Here is a 25290-nt window from a genome sequence, read left to right as displayed (position 1 = left end):
ATAGTATCCATAATCCAAATACTGGCCATGTGGGGACTATTTATAAGTAAAATATGAATTATTTTATATATTTTTCAATATATTCAAATTAACATTTAACCTTCCACATCTTAGGTGTGCAGTAGTATGACTGTTGTCTATCTTTTTACAATGGTATTTCAGATTCATGGGACTCTTGTGATCAGACTTCACTTTGTTTCCTTCTATGTTAACGTACATAACCACCAGGCTACACCTATCAGAGAGCAATCAGTATTTTTTTTGTTAATAATGGCCATAATTTTGGAATCTAAAATTATCTGTAAACAATTAATTCCCAGGCTCAACCCGTATCAAATGCTAAATCAATATAACGAAAAGCAAGCTTCAGAGGTTGCTCGATATTTAATGCAAGATGCAATGTAGCTACAGTCAAAGAGAGGCGACGACCATTAGGGGAGACGGAGCCCTACTGAATCAAACAAATCAAAGTACTGTGACACAGCTACAAGCCTTAGAGATGTACTTCCGTTCTAATTATAACGTAGCCAGTTTGATAAATAAGGTTGTCTCTTATGCTTTTTCTACTTTAGGTTTTTTACTTTATAGATGAGACACACCATCAACTGATTTAATAAGAGTTCTAAGTATTAATTTTACCATAGATTTTTTTTTCCAATTAAGATGGGGAGACACAGGCTTTGGTATAAATAACTTATTTCCATGACAATAAAGGATATCATTAGTGTTCGTTATCAGTTGTGCAGTCCTTTGGTAAGGGGGTAGCTAGGGCCTCTTTGCTCTCAGTAAGTGCTCTGGGCTGATGGATAAATACGCTAAACTTAACACCCTGGTTATTGGCAGCCCTGACAAAACCACTATTGGCAGTCATTGTAATGGCTTTCAGGTTGTCTCCTGTCCCAAAAATTGTTAATGAGCGGCTGTTAATTTTGGAACTAGCCACTAGTTTCAAGGCACGCTCAGAAGGCTGGTCTGGGACCACATTAATTCGCTTAATCAGCATCGCAGCTCGCTCTCTCTCCCCGGGTCCTCCTAAGGTATCTAGAATAGACTGAAAATCCTTGACAGCAGATTCGCAAGCAAACAACTCCTTGTCCTTCATAAATGCCTCCAGCTGTGGCAGAACCTGCTCTTTCCTCTCCTGCTCTGCTTGTTCCGTGAGCACTTTTTCTTTGAAGATAAAGTGGCAGCCTCCATAGCTGAGGGCAGATACGTAGGTGATTAAAGTAGTAATGTCCAGGTTGACTCTTTTGCACACGTCCACCTTGATTTCTGTAGGAAACGCGACACTTGCTAGGATGTTTTCTCGATCTACCCGGGTCACCTGCAAAAGTTCAGGGCCCTCATCATCTGATTCACTCTCACTGGGCTGGAGCTCTTCAGGGTGATCTAACAGAGAATTCACTGCTACTATGTCCCCCCTCACTGATACGCCCATTTCTTTCAGCTTCTCTGCCATGGGGCTGGAGACGCTATTGTAAAATGCAAAGATGATGTGAGGGTTGCTATACTGCACGGGCTGCTGGTGACTGGCCTGGAGGAAGTCTTCAGCCTGCTCAATAATGCTTTTGTCACCATACTGGCCCCTGCCCAGCCAAATGTTATGCAGAGCTTCAGCCTTGCGGCCAATGGCTTTCACCCAAGTATGACCACCATTTGCAACAACATCCACCACAAGGGTCTGCTTTTCTCCAAAGGTGTCTGTGTAACCGAAGACATGGAGAACACTGACCACCTCCTCCAGGTTTTCTGCTGACTCCACAATGGCTCTGAGGTGTGTCAGGTTAGTGCTCTGCAAGTGGGACTCCTTAATAGCTACTTTCCCAGCTTCTACTTTCTGTAAGAATTTTAATTCTGCCTTCAACTTGCTGCACAGCTTGGCACCACCTTCGATGCCCCCTTTTCTTGATCTGGAAAGTGATTCTGCTCTCTTGATCAGTTCCTTGGCTATGGCGATGCGTTCACAGAGCATGGAGTGTGCAGACATGCTGACAGCATTATTCCTTTCCTATGAAAACAAAACAAACCAACCGCAAGCAGTTTTTCACTCAGGACTGTAAGATTTCAATCGGACAACTAAGATTATGGAGGCCCCGAGACTATGAACCTGGGATTCTGGGTGTCTGCAGTGACTTCCTCTTCTGAGAGCTAAGGAAAGGATGACAGCTATACTTCCGAACTTCTTACCTACGCTGGTTTTCAAGACTCTTTACACTTTCATTTTTTCAGCTTGAAAGTCTTGGGATCCACAATATAACCCAGGTTAGGATAAAATGCAGCGGGCTGGCAACCTGCTACATAAGAAATTTCCTTATAAGCAGCCTTACTACTTGGCTGTCAAGAAATTTTAGAAGGCTCGGAATGTCACGATAAAATGGTTAAAGTATCCACATAGACTAGCTGGTTTAAAAATTGTCCAAAAAAAAATAAATTATCCAAAACAAGAGACTTTCCTAAATTGAGCACTCTAAGCTTTTCATACTTGGGTCTCCTTCAACCTCCTACCTCGTGATTCCCAGGGGCATATGGTACACGCGCCAAGCAATCAAGACTGCCTGTTCCTGCCTGTGACGTCAACCCAGCCTATTTCTAAAGACCGAAGGAGCCCACCGACTTGCCTCCAGCTCCCATTCCAAAAGAAAAGCCTGAAGATAAACTCCACGGAGCAGCCCGCGGCGGCCCGAGCGGATGGGCCTGAGGTCACTGGGGCCTTCCAAGCGGGCACTCGGCCCTTTTGGGTCCACCTGCACCGCTGGCCCCGCTGGGTGGGCTGTGGCTCCAAAAGCCCCCGGGACCAACGCCGGGTCTGCGGCGCGGCGGAGGGGGCTCGGCGGCCCGGCGCCCATCACCCTCCCCGCGGGGCCAGGCCAGTTAAGTCCCCTCCGAACCTTACAAGGGGCGCCCCGTACCCTCTCCCCTTCCCCCGTTCCTCACCGGCAGCGCCCAGAACTGCGAGCGCAAGCAGGGGGCCACGTGCGCGCGAGGCCCGGACCCGCCGGGAAACCTCACCGGGCAGCCCCCACCCAACTCAGGCCTCCGCTGCTGCTCCGCCTGCGCAAGCCCTACCGCCTCGGGGGCCTAACGCGTCACGTGGCCCCGCGCCGGGTGACGCCAAGCCCGCGATTCCCAGGCGGCAGCGCGGCCTCGAGAGCGGGGCTGACGCTAGCATGGCGGCCATGTTTGTTGATGGCACCGACTTTCCTAACTGCCGCCGCGGAGCGAACCCAGGGACGCGCGGCTTTTTGGCTCCAGGGGAGGGGCAGGGTGGAACTTTCAGGACCGCGCCTCTCCCACTGGACACCGACTGCTCGATGCCCAGGGTGCCTGGTCGGCTGAACCCGCACCCTAGCATTTGATCTAATAGTTAAGACTTTGCCTGGGGCGGGAGTCGGTGCCTTTTGGTGGAGAAAATCTCCCGGTGGCGCCCAGCTTCCCTCCTCGGGCCAAGCACATCTCTTTGCCATCAAGCTCAAATCCCCAGAGTACCAGACGACGGTTGTTGTAGTAAAGGCTTGGCTCATTTTAACTGAAAACTGGCTGGAGAGGTTTGTCAGAGGTTACACAGCTGGTAAGTACTGGAGCTGAGAGTTCTGACTCCAAGCCGAAGCATTCACCACTGCATCATCACGGGCTCTGCAGTGTCATACATAGATCCTCTGCCTTTCTAAAGAAGACAAATGGTCAGTGGCTTCCGAAGGGCTGAGAAATTGACATTAACCTGCTACAGTGTCCAGAGTCACCCATAAAGTAGAGTGAAGTCGCTCAGTTGTGTCCGACTCTTTGCGACCCCATGGACTGTAGCCTACCAGGCTCTCCGTCCATCGGATTTTCCAGGCAAGAATACTGGAGTGGGTTGTCATTTCCTTCTCCATAGGATCTTTCCAACCCAGGGATCGAACCCGGTTCTCCCGCATTGTAGGCAAGACGCTTTACCGTCTGAGCCACCAAAGAAGTCTTTAAGCCTCATTCTAAAAATTAAAGAGAATTAGAAGTTAAAATTTATCCTATGCCTGCCTGCTCCTTTCAGTTCAGTTCGGTTAAGTCGCTCAGTCGTGTCCGACTCTGCGACCCCATGAATTGCAGCACACCAGGCCTCCCTGTCCATCACCAACTCCCGGAGTTCACTCAGACTCATGTCCATCGAGGCGGTGATGCCATCCTGCCATCTCATCCTCTGTCGTCCCCTTCTCCTCCTGCCCCCAATCCCTCCCAGCATCAGTCTTTTCCAATGAGTCAGCTCTTCGCATGAGGTGGCTAAAGTCCTGGAGTTTCAGCTTTAGCATCAGTCCTTCCAAAGAGCACCCAGGACTGATCTCCTTTAGAATGGACTGGTTGGATCTTATTGCAGTCCAAGGGACTCTCAAGAGTCTTCTCCAACACAGTTCAAAAGCATCAATTCTTTGGCACTCAGCTTTCTTCCCAGTCCAACTCTCACATCCACACATGACCACTGGAAAAACCATAGCCTTGACTATCCGGACCTTTGTGGGCAAAGTAATGTCTCTGCTTTTGAATATGCTATCTAGGTTGGTGTAAACGTCTTTTAATTTCATGGCTGCAATTACCATCTGCAGTGAATTTGGAGCTAAAAAAAATAAGGAACCAACCCACAAAGCTAAAAAAAAAAAAAAAAAGAAAACAAGATTGCACAGGAGACATGTCAATACGTTTTTGGAAGACCAAGAGCAGTGAAACTTACTCAATGCTTAACATATGGCAGGCATTGTTCTGAGCGCATTTCACATATTTATTTATTCAATCCTTTTAGCCTAAAAGATATACTTTATTTGAACCAGGAAGCCTCTCTGCAGATGGAGTAGTTAGCATAGACAAAACTGCATCAAGTGACTCACAAAGCAGAACTCCCAGAAGGTTCTGGATACTGGGGTAGTTGAGGCAGGACTGGAAATGGGCATTGCTTATGTTGTGTATCCAAGACACAGATGTCCTCTCTCCAGTCCTGTGAAGCTGGGACTGTTACCCATCCTTCCCCAGGCAGAAGTCTAGCATTTATGATGTTGAAGATAGGGGATTAGAAAGGTTCCAGACACATTACAAAGAATGCAAGTTACTATCCTGAATAGTAAAATGCTGTTGGCCCCTTTTCTGCCCCTCACAAAACAAAGGCACTCCTGTCCCACTCCCCTCATCACCCTCTTCCCCAAACCCTGTTTTTCTCTGGAGTAACAGAGCACATGAAGGACCACAGAGAAATGATTTATAGGTGATATTTGGCATTCCCCAGTTGGTGGCTCAGACGGTAAAGAATCCACCTGCAAAGCAGGAGACCTGGGTTTGATTCCTGGGTTGGGAAGATGCCCTGGAGGGATGGCAACCCACTCCAGTATTCTCGCCTGTAGAATCCCATGGACAGATTGGTGGGCTACAGTCGCAATGAGTTGGACATGACTGAGCAACTAATCACAGCAGAGTAAGCAGGTTTGAGACTCACAAACAGCACTTACAAACGTTTTTGTTTGGAATCTAAAGGAAACAAAGCAGAACAAATGTTTTGTTTTTAAATATCTTTAAACAAACATTCTCAGGTGGCTCAGATGGTAAACAATCTGCCTGCAATTCTGGAGACCTGGGTTTGATCCCTGGGGTGGGAAGATCCTCTGGAGAAGGGAATGGCTAGTTACTCCAGTATTCTTGCCTGGAGAATTCCATGGACAGAAGAGCCTGGCAGGCTACAGTCCAGGGGACGCAAAGTGGGACACAACTGAAGTGACCAACACTTTCACTCAGATGAATCAAGAGAATTTTTTTCTAAAGGGGAGATAATGGAGTATAGGAAAGAGTTCTTCAAATTTAAAAATGCTATCCCAAATCTTAAAAACATCAATAGAAAAGTAGGAAGTGTCTACTAAAAGTAGAAAAGTCTACTAAAAAGTGGATTTTAAAAACAGGTGAAAAATACAGCAATAACAAAAGGATCTAGTATCCAATAAGAGATTCAATGTGGAGACAATTCTTTCTAGTCTAGAATTCTTAAACCCAGCCAGTCAAGAAAAGGGGAAGAGGATGAGACGGTTGGATGGCATCACCAACTCCATGGACAAGTTTAAGCAAGCTTCGGGAGTTGGTGATGGACAGGGAAGCCTGGCGTGCTACAGTCCATGGGGTTGCAGAGTTGGACACAACTGAGCAACTGAACTGAATCAAGGAACAGAAAAAAATAGTTTCTACATGCAGCTAGCTTATAGCAGGAAGAGAGGGTTGTTTTCTTGGAATGGTGTGGAGGGTAGGGTGAGAATTGTTAAGATTACCTGATATCTGACCAAGAGGAAAACAGACTGAAGAGGGTTTTACAATCTTATTGAGGGGGAACTGGTAAGAATTAGTGAGGCACAGAAAAAAACAAAGCAAAAAAGTGAGGAAAAGCAATCACAGTATACTTGCGTGCTGTCACTTCAGTCGTTTCCAACTCTTTGCAACCCTATGGACTATAGCATGCCAGGCTCCTGTCCTTGGGATTTTCCAGGCAAGAATACTTAAGTGGATTGCCACACACTCCTCCAGGGGAGCTCCCCAACCCAGAGATTGAATCCATGTCTCCTGTGTCTCCTGGGCTGGCAGGCAGTTCTTTCCCACTAGAGCCATCTGGGAAGCCCTCACAGTATACTTAGATACCAATAAAAACACCTTTTAAGCTCAACATTGTGATCTAATTAAAGCACAGGGGAATTGAGGGAGGTATAAGAGTTCAAAATTCTCATATTGCAGAAGAAAATGTTTATATGGTAGTTAACCTTCTGGAGTCCAGAATCGACCATATAAGCCTACTGTTCTGAAATACAGGAGTACCTGATAGAGTACTTAAAAAGTGAAAAGTGATGAATGGATCAGGGACAAGGCCTTTGATCAGGGTTAGCTGTCCAACTTTAAGCTCATGCTTAGGAAGCTATCATTTGGTAGCCAAATATTGCTGGTTCTATAAGGTCCTTGGAGCAGTCATGGGAGGAGTATCAATTGAAGGGCCTGTGTGAAGTAATACAACATTACTACAGGACCACTGGACTGGTTTCAGGAAATTAGGATTCTAAACCAAAGGACTTACTCTTGCATGTTCTCGGGCAGTCCACTGAATATTAGCTTGTGTTTCTTTACAACAGGGACTCGGAGCTTGCCTACATTTGCAATAAGGACTGAGAGCACGCATTTTCAGCCATGAACATAATTGAGCAATAGTTGAAAAATCCTCTGATCATACTTATTAGCTAATTAGCACTTGATAAAGATCCGTATTACTCTTCTTCCTGATCCCCCTTTCCTTTTGAACTCCCTCTGACCCCCACACATGTGAACATTGAATATGTCCACATTTCACTGCTAATAATTGTTTTAAAAAAACTTGAATTCACAGTTCAGTGAGGAACTAGAAAAGAAAACAAGTGGAGGCAAATGTTTTAAGAGAAGATACAAAAAAAAGAGAACCAAAAATGGAAAATGTACATGAGGAGCATTATGATACTTAAAATAAGATTTTAAAAGCTTACAGGCTAGAAGACTGAAGAGTTTGGAAATGTGTAGGGACGCATGCAATCGGTTTCTAAACCAAAAACTTTTCAGTTTCCCAAGAACTGAGACAAAAGGGAACAACTTAAGGTCAGTGAAGAGAACAAACTGAGAACCAAGGGAGAAGTGTTCATGGAGAAGCTTCAGTTGAACTGGGCTTTGGACTTAATGGGGCAAGAGGCAGAGATGAGACTCTGGACACAGATGTGCTTCAGCTCATTTTTCCTCCCTTTATTCCATAGGATTTATTCTGTTAGCACTCCATAAGAACCTCCATGTGCTTTTTGTCCTAATAAAAATGCCTCTTCCCTTCTTTGAAGAATTTTGGCATTCCTTTGATTTCTTAACGTTGGACATTAGCAAGCCTAAGCAAATTCAAAGGAGCTGAAACTAGCTGAAACTTAACCATTAACCTTGCCAAGTCTTTCACTTGCAGAATCGAGGTTAGTCCTGAGAAAACCCTCTGAGATAATTACCGTGTGCAGTCCACTCGGCCAGTTAAGGGGGAGAGGTGAGACCTAACTCCAAAACCATTCCTTTCAACCACTAAGTTCTTTTTAGCATGCTGGATTCATAATGTACCAAGAGCCAACAAGGGGAGGCTGTAATATTAAATGAGGCCTTCAAGACAAATGTCTAGAAACAGGTCAAGCTGGCATCTCCCATCTCTCATAACACTCCTGCCACTCTAGGGGTTACGGTGCCAGTAGGGAGAACTGGGAATCCTGACAAAAATACTCCAAGATAAGTCTCTTTCCTAAGAAGGCTAAACTTAACCAAATCTTTTGAGATTTGACCCACATTTAAGTCACAGAAATCCCCATCTCTTTGTTGGTAAGAAAAATGACATTCATAAATTACATTCTGTGAGCAAGACTAATGACAGGATTTCTCTCATCCTACAATGCCTTAAAAAACAAGAAAGCTTTAAGTGCTATGCCTTCACATATAATGGAAACAGGGTTCTGATATTCCATGATTAGCCTGCTGTTCGAAGTCTTAATGTGCAGTGAAGGTTCTGATTACAGAGGTTACATGAATGAGGGAGAGACTTAAGCCGTAATTTTGACATTTAAGTATTAGTATTTTATTTCCAGCACTCACGTTCATCCTTGAGTTAGAAAGATCTAGTTGACTCTAGGGGGCTCTTTTGAAATACATTTACATACTAGTGATGGAAAAGTCAACAGGAACTAGCACACCGTTTTTTATGTATCTACCTGGTACATCTCCTATAGGAGACTGTTTGGCTTAGCACTCCAGGAAGCTCCAGTGCAATCTCATAGAAGATCCTAGGTTTCACTGATCCACACCTAATGGTGCCCGAAATACAGCTATGCTTCCTACCTTGCCTCAGAATCCATGAAAGTCTACAGATTCTCTCAGCTCCAAAAGCAGTGTTTACTGAAATCAGGATTTTGCTTTCCTGAAGCAGACAACATCTGACAGTAAAGATGACAAAGTTTGACTTAACCCAAACTGTGTGAAGACTAAAGACCAATTTCACCATTCTGCTTTTCAATGTAGTTTCCAGAAATCAACTCTGATGGAAAGCAGGAAATAACTATGTTAAAAGTTTACTAACTCCTAAAAAGCTGGAAGTTAATTTAAGAGTTTATTATGATTTATAAGTCTCATTTTAAAAACATCAGTCCATCAAACCATGTAGAAATAAGTATGCAAAAAGTCTGCAAAACAAAACATACTTTAAACATGTTTAAGTAGAGAAGTTATCTGAAATTCTGGATTTTCAGTCACTTCATTATTTGCATTATTATGCAATGGCAGCCAAATAATCCTTAACTTCAGTTGGGGTAAGCCTCCTAAATCCAGCTTCGTTGCAGATTCCAACTTCTATATTATCTTCTGTCATCTGCCCTTCAAAGCTTTCCTGATGAAGGAGGGGAAAAGGTCAATTTTCCCAACAGTTAATTATAAAATCACTACAAATCCAATCATTAGATATTGAACTAACCTTTAGGGTTAATATGGCTGTATGAATGGCATCTTCAAGTTCCAGATCTTCATTATATCTAAAGAATTTTTTTTTAAGAAAAACAATGACTTATGGCACTATTAAGATGATTCATGACTAAGAAAACACAATGATAGCAACAGCATAAGATTTTTAAACATCTAATAAGACATTCTTAAAAATATTAAGTTACGGATTAATTCTCCTAGTCTCCTCACTGAGCTGTCCCCAAAATAAGAAACTGACAATTATTTGGGGTGCATTCCTGACATCATGAAGAGTGTAACCCTAACACGAGTTTACTTAAGAAATTCCTTAAGTATTTTAATATGATCAGCATGTGGTGGCAATATTATAACAATTTATAAAAATAAAGCAGAGAAATCAAACCTTTTGTAAAATTTCATAATGTTTGGAAGACTCACCAATAATACGTAAGAGGAAAAAGAAAGTGCTTTAAGATCCTAAGATTATTTAAGCTTACCAAGTAATCCCAGGTCTAAGATTTTTAAGTAATCTTAGCATTAATATTATCTGAGAATGTACTGAAAAGGTTCATTTGGTGGTTAAAATCAATTGCAGACTCCTCCCATCCAAAACATAGGACACTTTTTGGTGGGCTACAATAATGCTGAGTCTAGAATACAGCTGGAATTAAGTGAGGGCAGTCTGCTGTGCTGGGCAGGGGCGGATTTTTATGTATCATTCCACCTTTTATCAAGTACATACATCACGTCTTTTTTTAATTTTGTTTTTTTAATTTATATTTGGCTGCACTGGGTCTTCGTAGCCATGCGCAGGTGCTACTCTTCTATTGAGGAGCACAGGCTCTAAGGCACACAGACTTCAGTAGTTGTAGCCCATGGGCTTAGTCGCTTTGCAGCATGTGGGATCCTCCCAGACCAGGGATCAAACCTGTGTCCCCTGCATTGGCAGAAGGATTCTTAACCACCAGACCACCAGGGAAGCCCCATATGTCACATCTTTAATCTAACATCAACACCAGGTACTTGGGTTCACTATATATATATATTTTTTTTGGTAATTGTCAAAATGAAAATGATAGAGGAGCCTGGCGGGCTACAGTCCACGTGTCCTCAAAGAATCAGTCACGACTGAGTGACTGAGCACACATACAAACTGTTATCACTTAAACCATTTAAAAATTTTCTTCCCAAATTTTTTACTCCAAATCCAATGGTCTCTCTTTTTTTGAGATGGTAGAAAAAACATGAAGTAAAAAAAATAAAAAAAACATTTAGGAAAACATGAGAATGTAGAAAGAGAAGTCCTTAAGAAATGAATATTACCACTTAATATGTTGAAGGCTGGGGAGCCCAAGTACAGACAAGTAAGTTTGTTCTATCAGTAGCTAGGCTTGACTACAGTCATGCAACAAATTTGTTTATAAATTAATGATATTATTTACAGAGAGCTGAAGACTGTAGAGTAAGTGTGGTAATGAATCTAGTTTTATAAATCTACCTTTTCTCAAGGAAAGTCTTCCCATTCACATAGTTCTTTCCCATTGCTGTGGCTTTCCAGGCAAAGTAAGCTCCCTAATCAGGAGAGGAAGAAGAAACAAAAACAAAAACACACATTTTGAATCATTAATATAATTATTTATGACTCTGACATTTATTTCTCACTTCCATAATTTGTCTCTAACTTCTAAGATTTTCAGAATATTTACTGGAATGCAATGAGCTATGTCACAAAATAAATTAATGTGATAACAAAAAGAGGCATGAAGAAACTTTTGGAGGTACAGCATCTTGATTGTGTTGATGATTTTCTCAGGTATTTAATACATCAAAACCCCATCAAATACGTATATTTACTGTACAAAATTTATGTAAAAAAAAGAAATGAGGTTAATTTAGAGCAAATAATCAAAAGTAATATTTTAGCTTACTACGATTGAAAGGCTCTAAAAATCATATCTATCTGAAAAATGGTGACCATTGGTGAACAAACTAAAAAGACACAGCTTTGCACTAAAAATTTTCAAAGGTGTTGATTTTTGTAATCTAAAGTTACACGAAAACAGCTACCACATCATATATGACTCATCTACTGAAAAAGTACATATGCACACATGTACAGAAATTGAAAGCAACAGACCATATTTTAAAAGAAAACAAGTGACTTTTAGCTATAACAGGGGGAAAGGGCAAAAGATGAAAGCTGGATTCCCATGATGGCGGCTCTGCTACTCTCAGGAAAGGAAGATAAGAGAACTTGGCATTTAGCTTCAGAAGCTCAGATATGGGATAACAGACACTGTCAAAGTTCCTCAAATACTTAAGTTTTCTGATTTAATTAACAACCTAAATATTTTTGCTTTTTCAAATTACAAAGCTAGAGTATAAGATGTGCATTGAGTAAACCTGCCATTACCTAATGATCCATAAACTATGAAAGATCAGTTTCTAATAGTGAATCTTTTCTTCTGGGTCTCCTCACAGCAAACATGAGTGACAGACATGAGACACATGTGGAGGAGTGGTGCTTCTCCAGACACCTGCCAACCCAGACACCAATCTTCTGCTTTACAGCAGACGACTCAATCATTTTGCAAAACATCAAAGTCATGACAGTAACATCAATATTTGTGCAGAAGAGTCACTTCAAGTCAACCCCAAGATTAAACTAATGGCAAAGGGCACTGCCCACTCCCAGAAAGGTTTTAACTGAACTTAAAATTAAAATTAGCTTTAATCATAATTTTTAAAAGAATTCCACAGATTTACAGAGATTTGATAACAACTACTTCAACAAATCATTCTAAGTATGTAAAGTTAATCAGCATGCCAGAAGAACAGAGGGCAGAACTAAAGGAGGTTCCTTATCAGAAGATGAAGTTATCAACATTTTAAATGTACAAGTGTATGTGTATTACTTCTAAAGCCCAAATGGAAGAGAAAATACTCTAATTTGTAAGGTTTTTATGGCTTCTATTTTTATTAGGTACTCAAAGAGCACTTTAACAAACCCTCACATACATCTAATGGTACTTACAGATGGATCTGACTGAAATAAATATGGCCGTCCCTCATTCCAACCACAGATAAGTAAAGAAACTCCAAATGGGCGAACACCACTGAACAAAAGAGAAATGAAAATTAATCGGCACCTTCATGGTGTTAAAGTCAACTTAATGTAAGAAGTTATTAATACTCTCAAGTAAAGCAAGTTATCAGGTAACCAAATTAGACTTCTGAGTTCCTTAAAAAGCATTTAACACCTTTCTAAACAAATCAATTCAAAATGAATTTTCTTTATGATAGTGAGGAGCAATAGTCAAATCATTTTGGTAAATAGACTGATACAAATATTGGGGTTAATAAGTGTGGGTAACACTTCATGTCCTAATAAAACAGCAGATTTCAGCAAATGCAGCTTTTCCACTGGTTTTACATATCAGCAATTACCTCATCATTTTCACACCCAAACTCAAGAACACTGGAATTAAAATGAATACAGATGTGTCAGTTACTACTTTCATCAAGTGCTTACAATCATTTGCAGCTAGAAGCAGCAATGAAATCTGGAAGCAGCAATGACTGCCTGCCCATAAAGAAATGTTTTAATCACTGTCAAAAGGACTTATCTAGAAGCTGCTTTCTGCTGTTACATGAACAGCAAGAAAACATTCCCACTTTCTCTTTAAGAAAATATTTCAGGTCCAGTTAAGATCAGAACTATTCATTCATAGTGGTTTTCTTCACTGATTAAGGAAATACAGGAATACTAAGTCCCTTTTTTTTTTTTTTTCCTGAAATATGTCTACTTTTACAAAGCTAAGATGATTTTTTTCCCCGCTAATTCATGACACATTTCAAATAATAAAATCAACTTACCCTGACTGGGTGTATTCCTGCATCACAGAAGCTACTCTCTGGACCAGCTGAGCTGTGGGAATGGGTTCTTGGTAAACAAGATAGTACTGTTGAGCTAGTTTTCGAGCTCTGTGCACAAGTACCCTGAAAACAGAAAAGAAATGACTTAATTAAAATTCAGATGCTTTACATCCTCAAGACTCATTCACCTTCTACAGGCATACAACTATAGCCCAAGTTTGACATGCATCTCTAATAGTAGCTCTCAGCTGTAAACTAGTCTTGTTCTTACATCCAATTACAGTTAACTTACAAGAAAACATCAGAACGTCGCTGAAGAGCTAAACTACAGGAAATGAACAAGAATAAGACAAAAGGAAAACTATGGACTAGAGGTATCAATCAGTTTAACAGGGACAGCTTTAGTGCACAGGAGAGCTTTATCTCTTGTCACAGCATCTTCAAGAGTATGCCCCCTTTACCCCCAAGAGAACCTACCTTAGCATTTGATATCTCACTCCAGGCAATACACTAATATGCACACACATGAACCCACATACACACGTGTTAAGGCAATACACTTTGCCTCAATCGTGTCCACAGACTGAACTTCAAAGAGTACCATGAAACTATTTATAATGTAAAACATGTAAAATGTGTCAAAAGTGTAACGATTAAGTATATTGGCAAGACAAGCAGGATTTACCTCTCCCTGCTCAGGTGCTACTGATCTGAGCTCCACATTACCCTTGTGAGCAAGCATCCTGCCGTGTCTGTTGACACTGTGAGTGGTGGTGCATCACAACTTCCCTCCCTGCAGTGGCAACAGGTCCACTGCAGTGAAGCCCGAGCACAGAGCTGCTGCCAACTCACGAAAGTGAAATTCTGGCTCTACCTATCTGTTCCACAAAATCAGTAACAAAATAACAATAATCCTTTCAATCATTAAATGACAAACAGAAAACTGTCAATCTCTTTAAACTTGCTGGTACCCTGATGGAACCAGATTACTCTCTTCCTGTGAATATTAAAGAAGAGACTACATAAACGTCTGGATCCTAACTGGCTATCATACTCTACAACTTCCAGTGGCCTTTTTGAGAATTCTGTCCTTTTGCTAAAAACAGAAATAAATACAATGAGGTTAACTCTGGATAGTATGCTTTCTTTTGCTGTCTGGTAAACTTTTTTAAAATAAAGTTTATTATAACATGTATTGCTAAGGCCTTGGATGGTAGAAGAGAAGAGAGATGACAGGGCTAAGTACTGTATCTATCTCCTCTTTTAACAAGTGAGGAGCACTGAGTTCTCCTTCAAGTAACCTCCAGTCTGCCTCATACTGGTAAATAACTAACTTCAGCTGCTGTTGTTCAACTAAGCAAAAAACAAGAAAGTAGGCGATTAAAGGAAAACATCTCTTGTTTTTTCTTCCCAAAGTATCGAAAACAAGGAATTCATGTGATGGTGATACAAGGTACCTGTAATCTGGGCCCATGCCACTATACACCAAACCTATATGCTTGGTGATTGGTTCCACTTTGTGGACACTTCGCTCATCATACAGAATGGATTTCTGTTTCTTCTCAGTTGCCAAGACCACACCATTTGCAGCTTAAAAAAAAGAAAAGAGACTTGAATGTCTAATTATTTAAACACTCTGTTTTAATAGTTTTCTATAGAAGGATTTCTGCCAAACTCCTTTATTTTCTTATTTATAAAACCTTTTCTTCTGACTTTCTGTATAAGCAAAGGAATGGTAAATCAGCTTTCCCTCAATGGTCATCTGTATTGCACAAGAAATCCCTCAGTTAAAGGTATTATGCAACTTTTCCTAAAGTATTCTAGGACACCTTAGGGTACACAAGTTTTAAAATTATGAAATTCTGCCTACTTGGCGTACTGTTCTTGTAATTTGAAACTTAAAAACCAATGATACATTTTTGTAAGGTATCCTTAAATTTTACAATTAACCTTTTCTCAGTTAAAAAATTTAATCATCTTCTTTGGTTTATTACTTATTTAAACATCAAAATACTGTAGATTAACAAAAAGAACTGTTAAAAATTATGCTGCCACAACTATTTATTTTTACATTAATGGCCTATTAATCTCCAAAGAACATTACAACTAATAATAGGAATCTGAAGTGAACGAAGCATTTAATTACCTTTAATTCCCACTGAAGGAGCTCCTCCAGCTACAGCAGCCAAAGCATATTCTATCTGGACAAGTTTACCAGACGGGCTTAAAAAGAAACAAAGATATTGCTAAATTTCACATTCTCAAATGTTTATTATAGGAGCATCTCTGAGAAAAGGGCAGGCAAATAGGCCAAATCCACTAATCAAGCATCAAGGAAAAGACGGGCTTTGAAAATTCATCAGAAGTCATATAGAAACCAAATTTATTAGGTGATTTGAACATATTCATAATGAAACACTAATCTCTTTCCTTTGGTTGATTTTTCTTGTCTGCCATTTAAAGCAGCATCATTATTCTTTCCTTTCACCACTTACCAATAGTTTTCTCATCTGTAAAATGGGGATAATAGTGTTACCTAGTTCAAAAGTTGCTGTGAAGATTAAATGAAATGATGCCTTTTGTTCCTGGCACAAAAGTAGCACTAAGTAAACACCAAATAGTAATGTTATTAAGAACATGTATGTGTCTGTTAAATACCAAATAACAGTATATATTCCATGTGGGTGGAGTTTAACATTTTATAAAGTAGACATGACCTAACACGTAAGATCTAGATGTCAGTCACAACAAAATACAACAACAAAAGAACTATTTCAAGATGCTGTGAGCTGGTTATACTTAACATATCTGGTTCCACTGAGTTTGACAGTCAAATACTAGGTCCAAACTGGCTTTTTAGGTCATATATTATTTCAGTCTAGTTGTTGAGTGTTAGAACAAATACCATAAACATCATCAACCTTTCTATTTGATTGATAAAGTCTTTGAATGAAAATAATTTGTCCAAAGTGAGACCCAAGCTAGGTCCACATACCTAGTCTATAATCTTCAGTTTCAGAAGGTCATTTGTTTCATCTTCATAAAATTAGAGATACTGTCACTCAAGTCTCAACTCACACCATGCCATCGTGCTCCAGAGACACAACTACCCTTAGAATTCAAAAAACCCCTCTGACAAGACAATCCCTGTTTGCAATGCACTTCACCACTACCTGGTGAACTCCTTCCAAGTCACTCTCCAATCCTTAGTAGAAGTGTCATTTTCTCAAGGAAAGCTGCCCTGACCACCCAGACTGAATCCCACACACTCATACCTAAGTGTCCTATGCTTCCTCCTTAGCCCAGTCATCACATTTGAATTATTTTGTAATATTCACAAAGTATAAGCTCTGTTCAATCAATACACCAACACATAACTGATGACCAGGTTCATCTGACTGACAGACAGACATACATCCACACCTATTTAAGGAATAAACCTAGGGGTAGCAGTCTAAAGACTGTTAAATGACAAAATTAGCTGATCTGAGCAGTGCAGTTCCAAAGCACCAGGATCTCTATCAGGGATAACTGAAAAAAACAGCCCTCCAGCAAGTTTTCTTATTTTCCACTCTTATTTCCATTCCCTGATCTGGAGTTACTTTTATATCATAACATCTTCCACTTAAATCCTTTAATCTTTTTATTCATTTACAATAAAAGCTCCTTACTCTGGCCTACAGGGCCCTGCAAGACTGGTCCAGACCCAGGATAACTTCCTGCTCACTATACTCTAACACACTGGCCTTCGATCAATTCAGTCTTTCTCAACTTCAGCACTTTCAAACATGCTTTTCCCTGTCTGCAACTCTCCCTACCCCTCAATTTTCAAATAGCTGGCTCCTTTTCATCTTCCAGTCCCCTCAAACAACCCCCAAGCTTTGGTCTTTCCTGACCACCCAATCTAAAGTTACATTCCTTCTTTCACCCTCTCTTAACAAAAATTCCTGAGTAAGGGAAAAACATTCTTCAGAGTGTATGAGTAGGCACCCATTTGTTTACCCACTGATTGTCAATGAAGTGAAAGTCCCTCAGTCCTGTCTGACTCTTTGCAACCCCATAGACTATACAGTCCATGGAATTCTCCAGGCCAGAATACTGGAGTAAGTAGCCTTTCCCTTCTCCAGGGGATCTTCCCAACCCAACCAGGTCTCCTGCATTGCAGGCAGATTCTTTACCAGCTGAACCACAAGGGAAGCCCAAGAATACTGGAGTGGGTAACCTATCCCTTCTCCAGCAGATCCTCCTAACCCAGGAACTGAACAGGGGTCTCCTGCATTGCAGGAGGATTCCTTACCAGCTGAGCTATGAGGGAAGCCCACTGGTTGTCAATATCTCCAACTAAATGTTATCCTCAAGAACACCTTTTCATCCTATAGTATAGTCTCCTATCACGTCTACCATTAATAATTCTGATTACAATAGGCTAGAAACAATTTTTAAAATCCAAAACAGAATTGCACCATCATAGTAAAAAAAAAAACAAGAGTGTGTTTAAACAAGGAAATTTATTATAGAAAGATTCAGCCCCTCATAACATATGGTTGCTTCATGTTTCAGCTAGGATTAGGATAAGACTTTCTTAAAGATAAAGGTCCAGGTTTTGTCTCCGAATACGAACAGTAGCGACCTGTCAAACTTTGTTTCCTATCATTGTATATGAGGAGATCTTTTTTTAAACGATAAATATTCTAGTATTTTAAGAAGACATTACACAGTAATGCAAGTGTATTAATTTTGTCGTCAGAAAGAACCCAGTTAAATACTAACCTATGACCAGGGAGGAGTTATTGAATTTGAGTTGTGGTGAGCCAATCTGTAAGGTGTTTAGAAAACATGTACCACACAGGGTAGGCTAAAGAGATGGGAGTAAGCTCCACCCACACAGAAAGTACTCAACAAGTTAGATGCCGCCCGTCTTTAGCTGTCAGATAATATTTTTAATTAAATAGGCCATTACTGATCTGTAGGAAAACGGCCAAATTGAATCCTTCTCCCGTCAGTACAGCCTTTGGTGACGGTTTTCTTCCACCGGGAACGATGATAGTGCATCTCAGATTTATAAATATTCTAAAGTTTAAAAGCCTACCATCTTTCTTTAAATAAACATATCCCCTTTCAAAAGTAACAGCCCCAACGCAAATACAGCCTATTTTGGAGCCCACAAAGACAACGGGCTAGAAACACTACCACTTTCACTTTCAGTTCTTAAGCTTCCAGTAGGGGCACCGAAGAAATCGAAAGCGGGAAAAGGTTTCCAAAGACATTAGCGCCAAATGGAAGCTAAGACTAGAACTGAACTGTAAAGTTGGGTCTTTCCAAGAAAAAGGAACCCCACAGGGCTGACCAACATTCCGACCTCCAAAAACTCCTGAATCAGGCCTACTTGAGTCAGGAAGGAAATCTTTTTGAGTTCTGAACAGGAAACCTGGAAGCAGCTCATTCAAAATTGCCTTTTTCTCTAGTTCCACAGCGAAAGAAAATCCCTGGGTGAGGGCCTCAACTTCCCACAGCGCCTAGATCTCCCAGGATACCCTGACTCGCGTTCCCACGGTCCCCAGGCACCAATGCTCCCCAGGCCGCGGGAAGGCCCCGCAAATGACTTGGCAAACTCGCATTTCCACCCCCATTTCCTACTAGGCCCTCAGCAAGCGCCAAGTCAGAGACCAGGAAGGTAAAAACCTGGTTGGCAGAGCTCCTGCAACCTCGGCTACGTGGAGGACCTCGGGAGTCCCTTCCATACCTGAATGTAGTCAGCGAAAAGCTGTAACCACGCTCCGCCATCTTTACCCGAAGACCCAATGCACATCCGCGCACATGCGCACTGAAGCCAGTTTCGTTTCTTTTCCCCGCCCCGCGCGTTCCTTTCTAGATTTCTGATTGGAGGAAAGGCAGAGCCGCTCCAGAAGCATGCTGGGAGTTATAGTTCCAGGTGCGCGTTTGCCCGACTCTGTGTCTATGCGCATGCTCAAGGTAGAGGCGGGACCCAGAGGTCTGGTGGGAGTGGCTTTCGGCCGAGCAACATGGCGCCCACCATGCTGGTGCTGCTGGTTCCGCAGTTACCGGTAGCCCGAGGACTTCTCCGGAACTGTTGGAAGCAGCTGCAGCGAAAACTTCTGCAGAGCCGACCATGTTTTCCCAGTCCTCCATGGGGTACGTAAAGAAGGCCTCCGTGGAGAGGGGTTTGGACTGGGGACTCCAGGCAGCGTGGTGAAGTCTGCTCGTGTTTAGCCTGCTCCGGTGTTCTGATCTTTGGCTGCGTGTAGGGATCGTTGTCCCGGACATTCACTTACTTAGGAACAAAGACAGCAGTTTTTGCTCCCCAGTTCAGTTCAGTTCAGTCGCTCACTCGTGTCCGACTCTTTGCGACCCCATGAATTGCAGCACGCCAGTCCCCTGCAAAAAGGAAAAGAAACGTCCTCTGACTGTCCCATTCCTACAGAGAATGTAACCGAAGTGCATTAACTTAGCATCAAGGGACACCGCTCTCTAGATCTTATCTTTTCTTTCCAGTCCAGTCCACCACCTAAAGCCGTTTGCCTTCTGTAGCATTTGAACTGTGTCAATTGACTCTTGACTCCTATTTCCCCTGAAAACTAATTTTAAATGGAAATATCTTGGGTGTTAAAATTGTCGTTGCTTTGATATTTACATTCTACTCGACTTCGAAGTTATCCCGAACATAATATAACACTCAGGAGAGCTCACTAAATGTCAAGTGAAGTGAAGTGAAGTCGCTCAGTCGTGTCCGACTCTTTGCGAGCCCATGGACGGTAGCACGCCAGGCTCCTGCGTCCATGGTATTTTCCAGGCAAGAGTACTGGAGTGGGTTGCCATTTCCTTCTCCAGGGGATCTTCCCGACTCAAGGATCGAACCTGGCTCTCCCGCATTGCAGGCAGACGCTTTTACCGTCTCAGCCACTAGAAATGTCCCACTGAATATCAAAGTCAACATATATTTCGTAAGATAATCTCCACTACGATCCCATTAGGTGTCTCCACTTTTCAACTGAAGAACTAGACTCAGAAAGGCCCCAAGGTCACACAGACCTTCCAGAGCCTGTGCTATTAACCACTGGTCTGTGCTTAGCAATACTTTCAGGTATATTGAAAAGGAGTATCGGTTGTTAAGTGTTAAACAGCGTTGTATATTTTTAAGAGTTCCTAAAATCAAAAGAAATATTACAGGCCTGAGGAATATAGCAAGGAGAGGGTAAAGAAATCTTTTTTTTTTTAAGTTTTATTTTATTTTTAATTGAAGGATAATTACCTTACAATACTGTGTTGTTTTCTGCCATGTATCAACAAGAATTGGCCATAGGTATACATATGTCCCCTCACTCTTGAACTTCCCTCCCATCTCACACTAATTTTTATAAACAGTTTAGAAAAACAAAAGTGAAACAGGTTGGTGGTCACAAGAGTAAATTAGTATCTTAGAAAGAGTGATGTAAAGCACTTACACTTTTCCTTAGAGTACTTTCCATAGGGAACAAGACTAAATACTATGAGAACTAAGTGTCTTAAAGTGCCTATCATGTTATATGACTGAGGAGCTAACTCAATTTGAATATAATTAAAAAAAAAAGACAGTCAGCATTTATATCTGTGCTGGTAGGAAGTGGATTTTGAAAGCCTCAAGCTTAAGATTTACTTGTAACTAGGTACTGCCCATCAAATAGAATGTGGACAATTGAGTGAAATTTTTTTTTTTTTTTGCCTTGGTTTGTTTAAATTTGGTGCCTCTCACACTTTTATTCATGTTTACTAAACCCCTGAGTTCTGTATTTTAAGATGAGAAACTTTTGGTAGAATTTCACTGATTCATTTAAGCAAGTGCCACTAAATATTCTGTTCTAAGATTAATTCAGGTATGAACTTTAAGTATATTTTAATAGCTACTAAAGTGTCCTGTTAAATGTCTATTGAATGTAATGTTTTAAGTTACATAGGCCTGCTGATACATTACTTTTGATTGTTAAAGAGAATGATACTTGGAAACGGGATTCTGTATCTCCATGGTTTATTTTGTAGGACCAGCGTTAGCAGTCCAAGGTCCAGCTATATTTTCAAAACCAACAAATGATACCAGTGGAAGTACAGAGACGTCCAGCCTTTTGGATAGTATATTTTGGATGGCAGCTCCTAAAAACAGGCGCAGCATTGAAGTGAACCGGTGTAGGAGAAGAAACCCTCATAAGCTTATTAAAGTTAAGGTAATATGGTGATTTTTGTGGGTGTACTTTTTCTCATGTCCACCACTGCATCATCTCTTGATTTGTCCATATAACCTATGAGTAAATTATTTTTAGATCCTGTATGTCTACCTTTCCCTGGTCTAAATAAATCCAATATTCTTGTTATATATGTTGCGTCTACTGTTCTGTAGGCTAAATACTCAGAACACAGTCAAGGAGGGAGTTCAGAGTCTGGACAGAGGACTGGGTTATAAAGAGTCTGTGTGACTTTTGTATTGTGACCTGTGCCACTCCTGAGCTGTGTGATTTTGAACTATATGTAAATAAACATTTTAACTATTGCAGAGCCTAAAATTAAAGTCAGAAGCAGTAGATCTGTTCGATATGAGGTTTTATTAACCCCGACAGATTTATTCTCTTCTTTTCCTGAGTCCAATGAGATACTGTGAAGTAAAAATCCTTAGATAAGTAGTAAAAATAGCTAATAAGTGCCTATGATGTATCTAAGTGCTTTACATGAATTATATTTTCAGAACAGCTCTCTGAAGTAAATAATGTTTTGGTCAGTTTGAGAATGAAGAAACTGAGACAAAAAGAATTCACCTATGATCCCAAACTGAAGTGGTAGAACCAGGATTTGAGCCCTGGAAATGACAACCCACTCCAGTGTTCTTGCTTTGAGAATCCCGGGACAGGGGAACCTGGTGGGCTGCCGTCTATGGGGTCGTCGGACACGACTGAAGTGACTTAGCAGCATCCTATCGAAGTCCTATTCTCTTGAAACGTTTTTTGTGTGTGTTCCTATCCTTAGACAATTCTAGATCTCAGTGCTCCTTCTCCAGCTCCCCACCCCCACCCCCAGCACCCACCTACCATCTCCCATGGGTATACTTTCTTCATTGATCTAGTAACAAAAACTATAGTGTTTATTACCTTTGATTTATTAATCTATGGTTTTAACAGCCATGATTTGAGTTCATGTTTATTCCATGGCATTCCCCAGGGCAGTGCAGATGGAACTCAAGGACAGAAAATTGACTTCTATAAGCCTCCACATTCAGTATTAAAACAAACTCTTAGAACATAAGGTCAAAAGTATTACTAAGTCATGGTTGGGACCACAGTTAAAATGTTGAACTGTAAAATACTTCATTAATTTAGACAGTTTTCTGTTAATATATAATTTGTTATGCTGAGGGCTTTGTTAGGAAAAGAGCACTTACTGACCATGGGTATTTTTTCAATTCCTCAAGTTAAATGTACAGTCCAGTTTTCCACGTATTGGAGTAAGATGAGAAGTCGGTGGATCAAATGATTTGCAAGGTTCTTTGTTTCTTTCAGGGTTTCCCTGGTAGCTTAGACTGTAAAGAATCTGCTTGCAATGCTGGAGACCCAGGTTTGATCCCTGGGTTGGGAAGATCCCCTGGAGAAGGGAATGGCAACCCACTCCAGTATTCTTGCCTGGAGAACCCCACAGGCAGAGGACCCTGGCAAACTACAGTCCATGGGATCACAAAGGGTTGGACATGACTGAGCGACTAACACTTGTTTCTTTTAGAAAATGAAGTTCTTGTTGTCATCTGCTCATAAATGATTGTATGTTAGTCTTCAGACATGTTTAGAGTTTCTTTGATGTTCCTGTTTACTATTTTTCTTTATATTTCAAATCTTCCTTTAGAACCCACTGAAAGGACTTCTTTAGAGGTTAGAATTGTCTTATTAAAATTGGATAGATGTATAAAAACTCATTAAAATACCCTTAAGTTGTAATATATCAAGAGTTTTACATTAAGAAATAATCAGTGTTCGTTAATCACACCCCATACCAACTATACATCATACGGGAATTTGAATTGCAGTGTGATAATCAGGGGAAGCCCACTTGTAATGTGTTTGTCATCTTGTTCTTCCCAGGATTGATTGAAAGGAAGAGTGAATTCCCTTTGCCTTGGTCTCTTAGTTAAGATGCTGGCTGTGTGGATCACCCATGGGCTCCTTACCAGATGTTTAGTTTTTCAGGCTGGGGGAATGGAGTACCATTTCACATAGTAAGACTGTTATATTTAAATAAAAATGTACCAGATTCAAAGTTGGTAAACCTGGATTCTAATTCCAGTTTTCCTGGAATTCAAATTGATTAATTCAAATCAGTATGTGTCCTTAGTTTCCTGATTAAAATGAGGTTGAACTGGGTACTCTGTGACCTTGTGCAGGATGAACATTTCCAAAGAAGTTTAAATATAAGCCTCATCCTTGATGATGTGTGCATTTTGTTGCCTCTTATTAAATTTTCTTTCTTTCTTTTTAAAGAACAATATAGACTTTTGTCCTGAATGTGGTCACCTGAAACAGAAACATGTCCTCTGTGGCTATTGCTATGAGAAGGTGTGCAAGGAGACAGCAGAAATCAGAAGACAGATAGGGAAGCAAGAGGGGGGCCCTTTCAAGGCTCCTCCTGTGGAGACCGTGGTGCTGTACTCAGGGGAGACACCCTCCGAGCACGATCAAGGCAAGAGGATCATTGAGCGAGAGAGGAAGCGGCCGTCCTGGTTCACCCAGAATTGACAGCAAACATGTTTCAAGAGGATAGCTTCACATAAGACCTTTCTCCTGAAAAAGGAAGATTCTTTGCTTTTGCATTGGTTGTGTGCTTATTTTTAAGTCATCGATGTAGCTTCAAACATCCTTTATAAGCAGTTAGTTTTTTGCAGGTAATTTGCATCAGGAGTAAAGTCGAAATGTTTCTGCAGTGGCTCAATATATTTCTGGGTCTGTTTCTATTATATAGTGAAGTTTCAGTAAAGATAACATTTTCAGGACTGAGAGATAAAACATAATTTAAAATTCATAGCCCAAATTAGGAGTCTGGGTTCTAGTTTTATTTGTTTGCGACTAGTTTTTCTTACTTAAGAATACTTACACGTATGCTTTTGTTTAAGTAACACCTGGAAATAGGTTATGTAAATTCTTGGTATCATTTTTTTTAAGATGGTTGATGTAGCAGTAAGAAAAAGGTTGTTCTGTTTCTTGTTTTTCTTTTGTCTTAGCAAATTAAAATTACCTTTGTATGGCACTTTGTATGAGACATAGTACATTACTTTTTTTAGATGGAACAGTTCTTGACATTTTACATTAAATCACAATAATATTCAGAATTCATTAGATGTTTATGAGATCTGTAATTAATAGTTTGGGGAGAGAGATTTTTTAAAGGAGATGTAAGTGAATTCAATAGCACACAGAAAATGTACTGAAGAGATTGCTCTTGTATTTTCCTTCTAATATGACCTTTTAGTTTATTTCACATTTCATCATATTTATCTCTATAACAATGGCTTTTTTAGCAACGCAATTCATATTTCCCTCTCCTTCCCCCATTTCTGTGTCTACTGTGAGTCCAGAGTTTGGTGTTTTCTGCCTCATGGGAAAAAAAAAATATTAGAAGTGAAATAGCTTATTAAAACACAAAGTAAAAAAAATATAGTTGAATGAAAAATCAGTATGCAAAATAAGATAAAGCCCAGGGATATATTTAAAACAAAATGCATGCTGCAGTGTCCTGAATACTTGCAAGAATTAGGCAGTGAATTCAGCACTGAACTTGCTTTTGCTTGAAAAGGACATCCATACATGAGTCTCCACAAGTTGACACGTGATCCAGAACTGTACCTCTACCCTGGTATTGTAGACAAACGCCTGAGGTACGTCCTGCCCCTGAGATGTCACGAGGATTCTG

At 40.7% G+C, this 25290-nt stretch overlaps 3 protein-coding genes across 3 annotated transcripts; 1 reads left to right on the top strand and 2 right to left on the bottom strand.

The window, feature by feature from the left end:
• Positions 1-365: 365 nt before the first annotated feature.
• On the bottom strand, positions 366-3116 carry CUNH7orf25 (chromosome unknown C7orf25 homolog). The gene is made up of 2 exons (XM_040260129.1): positions 2935-3116; positions 366-2008 (listed from the first exon to the last, which is right to left on the bottom strand). Exon 2 carries the CDS (start codon positions 1985-1987, stop codon positions 722-724), a length of 1266 nt encoding a protein of 421 aa, XP_040116063.1. The 5' UTR covers positions 1988-2008; positions 2935-3116; the 3' UTR covers positions 366-721.
• Positions 3117-8581: 5465 nt separating this feature from the next.
• Positions 8582-19202, bottom strand: PSMA2 (proteasome 20S subunit alpha 2). Its single transcript, XM_040260128.1, has 8 exons — positions 19100-19202; positions 15503-15579; positions 14814-14946; positions 13357-13479; positions 12515-12596; positions 10979-11052; positions 9494-9551; positions 8582-9409 (listed from the first exon to the last, which is right to left on the bottom strand). The coding sequence occupies exons 1-8, from the start codon at positions 19138-19140 to the stop codon at positions 9293-9295; spliced, it is 705 nt and encodes a 234-aa protein (XP_040116062.1). The 5' UTR covers positions 19141-19202; the 3' UTR covers positions 8582-9292.
• Positions 19203-19343: 141 nt separating this feature from the next.
• MRPL32 (mitochondrial ribosomal protein L32) lies at positions 19344-24639 on the top strand. The gene is made up of 3 exons (XM_040260127.1): positions 19344-19509; positions 21391-21572; positions 23865-24639. The coding sequence occupies exons 1-3, from the start codon at positions 19380-19382 to the stop codon at positions 24117-24119; spliced, it is 567 nt and encodes a 188-aa protein (XP_040116061.1). The 5' UTR covers positions 19344-19379; the 3' UTR covers positions 24120-24639.
• The last annotated feature ends 651 nt before the right edge of the window (positions 24640-25290 follow it).

The sequence above is a fragment of the Oryx dammah genome, unplaced genomic scaffold (genome assembly GCF_014754425.2).
Source record: "Oryx dammah isolate SB20612 unplaced genomic scaffold, SCBI_Odam_1.1 HiC_scaffold_18, whole genome shotgun sequence".
NCBI lineage: Eukaryota > Metazoa > Chordata > Mammalia > Artiodactyla > Bovidae > Oryx > Oryx dammah.
This window is presented reverse-complemented; position numbering and strand designations above follow the sequence as displayed.